This window comes from Aethalodelphis obliquidens, unplaced genomic scaffold (genome assembly GCF_003676395.1).
Source record: "Aethalodelphis obliquidens isolate GAN/ISIS:26980383/991018 unplaced genomic scaffold, ASM367639v1 scaffold14, whole genome shotgun sequence".
NCBI lineage: Eukaryota > Metazoa > Chordata > Mammalia > Artiodactyla > Delphinidae > Aethalodelphis > Aethalodelphis obliquidens.
In genome coordinates, this window is record NW_020837958.1 from 27,999,072 (window position 1) to 28,011,189 (window position 12,118).

Below are 12,118 nucleotides of genomic sequence, written 5' to 3' on the forward strand. Positions count from 1 at the left end.
GAAAAACCACTGGCACCCAAGGGGGCAAGGTTATAACGGTGACAGGCAGGAGGACAGGCAGACTGGTGGGCTCTGTCCAGCCCCAATCTTGCGTCTCAAAATTGCCACACACCAGGGCTTAGATCCTCCCACCCACCTAATTATGTACCAGCTGCTCTGGGTCCCTGTAGAGCCAGCTGGTACACACCCAGGCACTAACCTTGACCAGGTGCACTTTGCACGCTCCCACGAAGTCAAATGGGAGCCCATCAAACGTGCGGTAATGCCGGTCGCCATAGGCGGTGCAGGTGGAGGCACACGGGTGGAGGGCGCACTGGAACGAGCCGTGCTGGCACACACTGAAACACACGTGCCCAGACCCCTAACAGGGCATGCCCTGCCCCCACCCTGAATGTCCAAGATGGAACCACTGCCCATCGAGCGCCCACTGTGTGCCCCTGGGCCAGAGGTCAACAAACATCATTGACCTCCAACAGATGCCCAAAGGGTGGCAGGGTGGGTCCCCATTTTATGTAGGACACACTGGGGCTCAGAGAGGTTAAGCCAACAAATAACAGAGCCAAGACTGAATCCAGATCTATTTGACTCCAACGTCCACACTCTCTTTACCACTCCAATTGTTCATTCATTCACTCATTCATTCAACAAGTCATAAGCATCTACCATATCCCAGGCATTATTCTAGGAGTTTCAGATACATCAGTGAACAAAACAGCAAAAAACCTCTGCCCTTGTGAAGCTTATATTCCAGAGGAGGAAGCTACACACTAAATAAGTAAGCATGAGTAGGTAACAGAGTGGGTAAGAAGGTGGTGAGTGCTATGGGGGGGAAGAAGCAAGATAAAGGGGATTGGGGGGGGCTTCCCTGGTGGCGCAGTGTTGAGAGTCCGCCTGTCGATGCAGGGGACATGGGTTCGTGCCCCGGTCCGGGAGGATCTCACATGCCGCGGAGCGGCTGGGCCCCGTGAGCCATGGCCGCTGAGCCTGCGCGTCCGGAGCCTGTGCTCCGCAACAGGAGAGGCCACAACAGTGAGACGCCCACGTACCGCAAAAGAAAAAAAGAGAGGCAGGAGGAAAAATCAAGAGGGTGGGGAATCCCAGAGTCACATGAAGAAAGGTATGACGGTAGAGAATGATAACAAATGACTGACTGTGTCAAATGCTGCTAATAGGTCTAGGAAGATGTGGACCAAGTGATAAACACTGGATATAACACCATGGAGATTATCAGTGACCTTGGTAGGGATAGTTTTCGTGGAGTAGAAGGGAGAATGGGAGAAGAGGAATTGAAAGCAGCAAATATAGACAACTGTTTTGAGAAGTTCTGCAATAAAAAGGGAGCAGAGAGATGGAGCACACACTCATTAATGCAAGATGAATCCCGAAGTCTAGGAGACCTTCCTCAGCCTACAAGAGACGTAGGGTTCAGGGGAGCTGAGTGGCTGGAAAGGGCTCATACAGAACACACCCATCTCCGAAACACCAGACCAGGAATCAATACACCAAGCCTGACCTGAAGTTACTTTACACAGGGTCTTGTGCCCAGCCCAACCCCTTGGACAGTCACTGGAATCTGATGTGGGGCTAAGAAGGAATAGGTTCCAATGGGTGGGGACCCCCACTGGTATGAGCTGGCCAGACCTCTTTGAGGGGTCCTCGTCCTGTTTCCTTCCCCTCTTCATCCTAGCCCCACTAGTCTAGCTGATGTGCTTTGGCCATTTTCCAGAGAGCTGTAGGAGCCAGGGCTCAGGGGTCCCTGATGTGTCCCCTGACACCCTGGGGCAGTGGCAGGGCCACCTTGATCCTGCAGACACATCAGGGCTGGAGCGGCACTTGGACTCTCAGAGCCCTGGAAAGCCCAGGTCGGGCCCTCTGCAGGAGCACAAGGGCACAGGGGGAATGTCAGGGAGGCTCCACATGCCTCTGTGTGCCAGGAACACGAGGACATCTGGCAAAGGAGGCCACAACAGAGGCCGCCCAGCCTGGAAGGCATGGGTTGAAAGGCCTCATTAGCTGTTCGGGTAATTATAAGGCCTTTGCGGAGGGGCTGGGGGGGGCGGTCATTGGGGAACCTCAAGATTTAGGTGGTTACAAGGTGGGAGAGATGCTCAGCTCTCCCAGAAGCAGAGGACAGGTGGAGAGTGGGAAAACAAGTTAATTAAAAAAAGAATCACCATAGACACTTCCAGGAGCCAAGCCTTTGGAAAGTGAATTAACATGAGTTAGGCACAGCAGCAGCGGGAGCCTGGGAGGATATTTAGGAAGTTGAGTCTCTACCCACTTCCATTCCCCGCTGCTTGGCCCAGGGCAGGCTCTACAGAACTGGCCTCAAGCCCATTTTCAAAGAATTCAATCCAGGTACACACACTCTCACGTATGCATACCTATATTAACAGATATACAGTGTGCAAATATATTCACATGTAAACTTACTCTCACATATAAACACGTACATATTCATAGGAAATCACAAATGCACATTTTACATATTGTTCACTTACATGTAAATACAAATACGCACACCCAGTGCATGCACATGTTCACACACTTTGCACATACATGTCCCCACATACTAAATGGATGGAGATGCACACAAATGTATATAAATATAGCTGTACACATACACAAATTCATAACTGTATGTATTCACTAACATATTCAGGATTATGAATGCCCAGCTTTTCATATATGCACGTGCATATACATTCACATATGCAGTCTATGCATTTTGGACACGTGCCCACACTTGCACATCCATATACATATGCAAACACACCCTCATGATTACAAATACACATCTACACACATTCATATACATGTTTGATCAAACTCACATTCGTGTAAATACTCACAAAAACACTCCCCAAAATTCTTTCTATGTGTACACTTGTATATATACACAAACCCCTACATAGCACAGAAACACACAACGTGAATATGAACATGGTTGAGGGGGGATGCTAGACTGTACTCATGATCATGCGTCCCATATCCATCCTCACTCCCAGCAAAAAGCAGAGGCTGGATGGGGCCCTCACTTACCAGGAATGGCAGGGAGACATGACCTGGTCCCCAGGGAAGTACTCCTTCCCCTTCCAAGTGCATGGGCACTCCTCTGGCAGGAAACAGGCATCCCCGTGTCTGAGCAGGCTAAAAGGACACAGCAAGCAAGTGGTCAGGAGAGCACCCTTCCCATCTCTGTCACCTGTGGAGGACCCTGTATCCACACGGATGCCCCGGAGTGGCTCTCAGCATTTACCCTGGAAGAGAGTGACCATGTACCCACCAGCATCCTGCTGCTGCCCAGTGGGGTTCAGAGGTACCTCGGTAACTGGAAAAACCAGAGACAGACTTGGCCCAGCTCAGAAGTCTCTGCCATACATCAGGAAGCAAGGCTCAGCTCTACCAGCCACATGCTGCCCCCCACCCGCCAGCCAGGCTGGATGCCAGTTGTCCTGTAGGCACTAGATGTATACTAATGAACAGACCATGGACATGGGCATTGACCCTCCCTACCCAGGTGGCTCACAGAGTAACTAGTAGATTGCACTGAAAAGAAATGTTAAAGGGAATTTTTCAGGAAGATGGAAACTCAGATTCACATGGAATGAAGAGCTCCAAAAGTAGAAAATATGTTGGTAAATATTTTTTTAATTATTTTTAATTTAAGAGATAACTGAGCATTTAGAACAAGATTAATGTCAATGAATTGTGGGGTTTATAACACACGTAGAAGTAAAATGTATGACAATAATAGTACAAAGGACAAGAAGGAAGTAAATGAAAGCAGACTGTTACAAGTATTCTACCTAAAGTGGTGAAACATTAATTCATGGTAGACTGTGATAAATGAAAGATACATATTGTAATCTCTAGAGAACCACAAAAATAAAAAATACCAGGATATATACTTGAAATGAAATAAAGGAGAAATGAAATAAAGGAGAAAAAAATAGAACACTAAAAAATACTTAACCCAAAAGAAGAAAAAACAAAGAAAGACAGGACAAACCGATAACAGAGAACAAGATGGTAGTATTAAACTCAGTCCAATTACATTAAAGGCAAATGCATAAACCCTCTAATTACAAGGGAGAAACCCTAACACTGGTGAAAAAAGCAAGACCCAACTATATTTTGTTTACAAAAGCCACAGTTGAAATATAAAGGCACAGATAAGCTAAGAGTAAAATGATGGGGAAAGATACCATGCAAACACTAGTCACAAGACAGAGTGGCTATATTAACATTAGACAAAGTAGACTTCAAGATAAGTAGTATTAACAGCAATAACGAGGGCTATTTCATAATAACAAAAGAGTCAATTTATCAAGAGAACATAAGAATCCTAAATGGGCATGCACCAAGTATGAGAGCTTCAAAAACAGAAGCAAAAACTCATAGAACTAAAAGGAGAAAAGAGACAAAAGCACAATTATAGTTGGAGATTTCAACGTTCTTCTCCATTACTGATAGACTAGGCGAAAAATCATCATAGATGGGCCTATAAATTTGACAACTTAGATGGAATGAAAGACAAAAACACCAAATATCTATAAATAAATTCAATGACAAATGTGCAAAACTTTAGGTGAAAACTATGAACCACTGCTGAGAGAAATTAAAGAAGGCCCAGTAAATGGAGCAATAATGACGTATTTGCAGATCGGAGGACTCACTAGTATGAAGATGTCAGTTCTCCCAAAGTGACCTATAGATTCAGCACAATCCCAATCAAAATCCCAGAGGCTGTTTTGTAGAAATTGACAAGCTGGTCCTAAATTTACATGGAAATTCAAAGACCTAAAAGTGCCAAAAAAAGCTTTGAAAAGGAACAAAGTCGGAACACTATCAATTTCTGATTTCAGGACTTACTATAAACCTTCAAAAATCAAGACAGTGTGATATTGGCCTAAAGATAGACAAATAGATCAATGGAACAGAATAAAGAGTCCTAGGAATAAAGACACAGAGGTAGAGAATGGACTTGAGGACGTGGGGAGGGGGAAGGGTAAGCTGGGACGAAGTGAGAGAGTGGCATGGACATATATACACTACCAAACGTAAAATAGATAGCTAGTGGGAAGCAGCACAGGGAGGTCAGCTCGGTGCTTCGTGACCACCTAGAGGGGTGGGATAGGGAGGGTGGGAGGGAGATGCAAGAGGGAGGAGATATAGGAATATATGTATATGTATAACTGATTCACTTTGTTATAAAGCAGAAACTAACAAACCATTGTAAAGCAATTATACTCCAATAAAGATGTTAAAAAAAAAAAAGAATAAAGAGTCCTGAAATAGACCGACATTTATATAGTCAATTGATTTTTTTTTAAGGTTTTTAATTCAATAGGGAAAGTAGAGTCTTTTCTTAAATGCGGCTAGAACCACTGGATATCCATCAGAAAAAATAAAATGAAACAACTCCATTTTACAGCATATACAAAATACAATAATTTTAGATAGATTATAGGTCCAAATGTAAAAGCAAAATTTATAAAGCTCCTAGAGGAAAACATAGAGGAATATCTTTGGAACTGTGTCAAAGATTTCTTAGGACACAAAGAGCACTAATCATAAAGAAAAAAGTGATAAGGTAAACATCACCAATATTTTAACCTTCTGCTCATCAGAAGTTTTTAGACATATTATGACACTGTAAGTAAATGGATAGGCAAACCACAGACTGGGAGAAAATATTTGCAATACAGATGTCTGACAAGGGACTTGCATCCAGAATCTATAACTTCTGCAACTCAATTTTTTTTTATAAGCAAAGTTATTTACTTATTCATTTAGGCTGCACCAGGTCTTAGTTGTGGCACGTGGGATCTTTAGTTGCAGCATGCGGACTTCTTAGTTGCAGCATACATGCGGGATCTAGTTCCCCAACCAGGGATCAAACCTGGGCCCCCTGCATTGGAAGTGTGGAGTCTTAACCACTGCACCTCCAGGGAAGTCCCTACAACTCAATTTTTTAAAACATCAGCTAAATAAAAAGTAGGCAAAAGACTCGAATGGACACTTTACAAAGGAAGATATACAAATGGCCAAACAACACATGAAAAAGTACTCATCATTAGTCATTAGGGAAATACAAATTAAAACCATAATGCTATTCGGCTATGTTCTCACTAAAATAACAAAAATGAGAAAGACTGAAAACATCAAGTGTTAGTGAGAATATGGTGCAGGCAGAACTCTCACGCAATGAGAAGGTGAAGTCGTACAAATGTTTTAGAAAGTAATCTGGCAATTTCTTACGTAGTTAAACATACATCTACCCTAGGACTCAATTCCATGCTGAAGCGTTCATCCAAGAGAAAGCAGCCTTATTTAAAATAGCCCAAACTGCAAATAACCCAAATATGCATCAACATTTGAGTGGATAAATTAACTATTGTATATTCATACAATGGAATACTACTGAGCAATAAAAAGAAACAAACTACTGGAAAATGCAACAACATGGATCAACCTCAAAGACATAAGCTAAGGAGAAGCAGCCAGACATCAAAGGGTAGATACTGCATGATTCTACTTTCATGAAGTTTTAGAACTGGCAGAGACTATCTATGCCAAAATAAAGAACTATGGTGGAGGGATGGGGGAGGCACTAACTAGGAAAAAGCATAAGGCTCGAACGAATTTTTTGAGGGGAAAGAAGTGTTCTCTATCTTGATGGAGGTGTGGGTTACAAGAGGGTATAAATTTATCAAAGCTTAACAAACTGTATACTTATAATCTGTGTGTTTTACTGTATATAAATTATGCCTCACTTTTAAAAAATTAAAAGGAAATAGAGTGAAACATGAAACATTGATTGGAAGCTCCATATTTAAGGGGGGGGCATCATTTTTGTTGTGGAACTCCCAAAATGTCAGTTTCTAGAGTTTTTTTTCTCTTGGCCCAGCCAATTTGCAGGAGAAGAATCATCTTTCATTTCTGGCCTGGGAGGCAAAAACTTTGATGCCACCATCCTGGGAACCAAGCTGGGGAGGAAGGCTGGGTCCCAGCAGGCTTTAAGTCATCTCCCTATTTTCACTCTACAGCTCACCCCTGCCTGTGTCCCTGAGATCAAAGCCTCTAACTTGACATTTCTAGAAACTCTTACCACCTTTCTCTGCTGGATGGGGTCAGGGAATCCAGGAGCTTAACTGCTCCTTACCCAGACTTGCACCTCATCCTCCTGTCTTGCTCCCACCACCCCTCTTTCTGAGATGCCTGGAGCCTCCTGTTCCTCAAGCCGTCAACACCATGTAGGCTGTTTCTCCTTGGCCTTCCTTCTCTACAAGCATCAGCTGTCATCCTCTGCTCTGCAAGGTCAGTTTCTACATAGCCACCCTCGCTCCTTCTTCAAAAACTATTGACCCATCTCATGCCACTGTCATCCCATCCCTGCTCCCTTTGTCCCTGGTGATTTATACTTTTTACTCCATTACCAACATTTCATCGCGATTGTCAGAGGAAGCAGGAAAATAATAAAAAAGCATGTGCTTAATCCACAGTGCTCTACCTGAAGCCGCTTAACCTTTCTAAGCCTCCAGTTTTTCATGTGTGAAACGGGGATAACGACGCCTTCTTCCCAAGGTCATTACGAGAATTTAATTATAGACCTGGGCGCACTGCCTAGCACTTAGTAGATACACAATAAATATTGGTTTCTTACCCTTCCTTTCTCCATAATTGCATCAGACACCAGTGATGGGCTGGCTCACCGCCTTCCATCTTCACCCCCAGGCCCTTCCCTGGCCCCCACCATCCACCCGGGGAGGGGACCTTTCCTGCCGCCTACCATCCACTGCTCCCTCCTGGCCTTTTGCAGACCTGCCTGCATCCCTAGCACCTTCTGTGTGCCCACCACAGACAGGAGCATGCAGAGGGAAGCTCTGGCCTCTGTCTTCAAGGTGCCCTCAATTTGTGGAGCACCCTCTCCTTAACTGTTAAGGGACCCTCTTGTTCCAGACCCCCCTCAGGGAGCATCTGCACATGCATGGGATCCAGGTGAAGGAAGACAATGCCATCACTCACATAGAGTGCTTATTCAGTGCCATTTTACAGGTGAGGAAACTGAGCCTCAGGGAAGTTAACTGACTCACCCAGTAAGTGGTGTAATCAGAACTCAAGCCTGACTCCAGAGTTCATGCTCCTAACCACTGGGCTACACTACTTAGTGGCCCCAGAGCCCTTGGCTCAGCACCAACATGCAAAGGAACTTGGAGCAGCACAGACAGCCCCAGATCCCTGCAGTGGCCCAGGAGGATGACACACACCCAGAGAGTCTAAGAAACACCATGGGGAGGGGCACAGGGACCAGAGGCCCAGAGGGCCCCAGGCAGGGGTTGTTAGGTATCCCTGGGAGCCCTACCCCAGCTCCCAGGAGAATGTTCCACTATGGCAGGAAATGCCTGTCCTTCCTTTAAAAGTTGAGACTGTCAATTGCCCTTTGACAAGCCCCTATGGAGTGTGTATAAGCTCCTCATAGGGCATTTGATACAACACGTGAGCCACTAGGGCAAATACCCCAAGAGGTGATGGGGGTTCAACGCTAAGAAGGGGAAGAGGACGAGTTTCTCTGGAGCACTTACTGTGCCCGGCTCCTTGCAGCCGCTGTCTTCTTTAAATCTCACAAGAATCCTGCACCGTAGGTGTTACTGTCCTCAATTCACAGGTGAGCAAACTCAGGCTCATAAACATTAAGTGACCTGTCCGACATCACACAGCTAGTGACAAACATTAAGTCCTCTGGACCGTGGATGCTCTTGGCACAGCGCCAGGACCTGGATTGAACTTTGGGAGGCCAGAAGCAGAGGAAGAGGATTCAGGTACTGTCCTGCTCAGACTGGTCCTGCAAACAGCCAGCCGGGCCTCACAGACAAGAAAACTGTGGCCCAAGAGGTCATGTAACTTGTCAAAAGTCACCGAGCCCTTAGAAATCTTCACATCCTATCCTACCCTTTGGAGCCTGGGGACTGAAAGGGAGCCCCACTCTGGCTTCGGGATCTTCTGAGTTAAACTAATCCCTGATGTTGGACATTGCTTTAGAACCTTGCTACTCAAAGTGTGGCTCCTAGACCAGCAGCATCAGCAACCCCTGGGAGCTTGTTAGAAATGCAGAGTCTTGGGCCTAGGGTCCTGTGCGAGTTCTCCAAACCTCACAGGGCTCCCTTGTGGATGTCCTTGCCTGGGAAAGGGCAGGCTCATAAACCACATCATGACCTCTGTGTAGGGGACCAGGCTCCAGGCCTCACAGAGCCAGCACGCTCTGGCCAAAGGGCAGGGTTTGCAGTAAGCAGAGTTGGGTTTGAGTCATGGATCTCTGGGCAGACCACTTCCCTGCACCCCACCCTTGGCCTCAGTGTCTTCACCTGCAAAATGGGAATAATGATCCACCCCTCCTTTCTCCCGAGGATGCTCTGAGATTGAAGGAGATCATTCTATCAAGGTGTTTTATAAACAGCAAAACTCCAACTGACTATTCCCTCCCTTTCCCACCCTAGAAGCTCTGACCCCCTTCTCACGTCCTTTGGCTGCCAGGCCTGGGCTGGGACTCCAGTTTAGCCCTGTTCTCCGCACAGGCTGAGGACACAGCCCAGTGCTGCCAAGTCATGGGACGAGGTGCCCAACTGTCTTCTCAGCCTAGACCTGAAGCAAGACCAACATCAGGAACGAGAACTGGCAGAGCGGGGCGCTGGGCCCCTGCAGCCACCTCGGCATGCAGAGCATCAATGAGGCGACCTACAAAACTCAGCTCATGCAGATCACCCAGCTGTGATGGTAGCATCTCGGGCACCCAGGAGGGAGACTACTTCCACAGGGAGGGGCCTTTCTTTTTCAAGTATTACAGGGGCCTGAGCCCTCCACCTGGTCAGAATTTTGCAGGGATGAAGGTTGAGAGCTAAACACGGGTTTCCTCTCTCATAGTCTTCAGCCCATGAGGCCTCTAGGGTATGCCCGGCACCCACCCAGTGGTTGGCACCTCACTTAATCATCCAACAATCTCTTGAGGTGGTAGGAATTATTATTATTCCCATTTTACAGATGAAAAACTGAGCCTCAAAGGAGCTAGGCCCCTTCCTTGTCCAAGGCCACATGCTGGTGAGAAGCAGAGGCAGGTGGACCCCCCTCCGGCTCGGCTCCCCACCCTCCTGCTCTTTCTCAGATTCTCGCTAGTCATTATACTGTCACTGGTCAGCTGTGGGCTGGTGCCTCCCTGCAAGGCTGTGTGAGGTTTTCCCTGCCCCTCACTCCATGTTATGGTCCCTGGTTCTGCCAGCCTTCGGGAGTGGTAACCCATTGCAACACAGATACATACCCTTGGGGACAGGCGCATCCTGAGAGGCAGGGGCCACGGGCTGGCACGCTCAGGCTCAGGTTCAGCAGCTGCTGCTCACACGTCCTCTCTCTGCTCAGCTCAGGGTCGGTGTGCAGGTCACTGCAGTTCACGAAGACCTGGCCTGCTGGACAGGCAGCAGCTGGAAGAGGAGAGGGTGGTGCTGGCAAGAGCCTGGACACTCAGCAGGATGCTTGGAACACCTGGGCCTGGGGTGGGTTCCTGGGCGGCAGGGGGCGCCAGGGAGACCTGGGGACCAGCATCTGGAGGATGCAGGCAGAGATGGGGCTCTGATGCTTTCTCATGCCTTTGCTGCCCCCGAGGCATTCCTTGGGTTCCCAAGCGCACATCACAGTGGGCGGGAGGGGTATGTGCTGTCCCACAATAGGACAACCACCACCAGTACCAATTACTGGACGTGTCCTTTCCACCAGGTACTGTTCCAGGCCCCTCATGTGCATTTTCTTATTCAATCCTGCAACAACTCTGTGAGGTATTACTATCCCCTATTTTCCCATATAACGGAGAGAAGTCACTTCTGCTTTCAAAGGCATGATAAGGTGAGAGGAAGTGCCCCAGAGGGACCAGAAGAGGAGCCAGAAAGAGGATAGCCATGCAGTGTGGCAGGTGGCCAGGGGACTTTTAACAACATGGAAATCAACTTCCCATTTACCTGTATTTCTGTGACATAAACCCACTCTCTCTCCCAGAGCCTTCAGTCGTGTCGGCCGTATACACTTATACCATGTGAGCAATCTTTTTTAGGAAAATCAATAAAGGGGGTCTGAGTTCTATGCCCACCCTGGGATGGAACAGAGAGGAAGGGATAGCTACAGGAGATGAAATAAAAGGCCTAAAGGGCAGAAACCTGAAGCCAGAAACAACAAAAAGAAAAACACTCTCAGGGACATACACGAAACGTGGGGAGAACATAGGAATCTAGGTTATATACAAAAGAGGAAGTGAAGGTTCAGAGAGGTGAAGTGAGTTACCCAGGGCTGCACAGGTAGTGTGCTGGGCAGGATTTGAACCCAGGGCTACCTGAGTTTGGACGCCCTGCTCTTTGCCACCTGCCATATGATTATTCTCTGATCTCCTCTGTGCCAACCTCCATACTTAGTGGCACCATCCACCCCAGGAGGTCCTCCCTGAAGGCTCCAGCCTCCTTGCCCTACCACCTCCAAGGCCCTCACAGGCTGATCCACCAGGGTGCCACCTTGATGCCCCCATCTCTACCGCCTGTGAGCGTCTCAAAGGCTCAGCCTATCCTCCCCACTGCTGTGATCCCACATCCCGCACTGGACACAGAGTCAGCCTCAGTAGACATGTGATGGTTCAGACAGAGGAAATCCAGGACCCAGGGGAGGTCAAGGGACTGTCCAGATACCCCAGCTGGTTACCCCTGAGGGAGATGGGGTCTCAGCATCTTCTCGAGAAGCAGGAGGGACAGCCACTTGAGTGGGGCTGAGGTTGGGACAGGATTTCACAATGCCACCCTCCAAGTTGGAACCTTTCCCGAGAGGGCAAAGAACACAGAAGGCTCGGTGTGGCACAAGACCTGGGGTGGGGTGTCCCTGTCCTGGTCTGTCCTCGAGCTCTCCACGCCCCTCTCCACAACCCCACTACCATGAAGGAGGCCCCACCCTCCCTGTCACCCTTACCTGGGGCTCTGCTACCACAGCTCATGACCCCATCTTTGCAGTGGCTGCAGAGAGAGAGAGAGGCACTGGGATCAGCCCACCCAGTCACTGCAGGGCCCGGAGACCTCGAGTTACTGTACTCAGG

At 47.7% G+C, this 12,118-nt stretch overlaps 1 protein-coding gene across 1 annotated transcript in view; it reads right to left on the reverse strand.

Moving 5' to 3' along the window:
* Positions 1-12,118, reverse strand: part of OTOG (otogelin) — an 86,405-nt gene that overhangs the window by 43,245 nt on the left and 31,042 nt on the right. Inside the window, exons 22-25 of the mRNA XM_027115267.1 lie at positions 11,995-12,038; positions 10,316-10,475; positions 3,043-3,150; positions 200-338 (exon numbers count right to left, since the gene is read on the reverse strand). Coding sequence (XP_026971068.1) covers positions 200-338; positions 3,043-3,150; positions 10,316-10,475; positions 11,995-12,038 — 451 coding nt within the window. The remainder of the gene's footprint in view (positions 1-199; positions 339-3,042; positions 3,151-10,315; positions 10,476-11,994; positions 12,039-12,118) is intronic.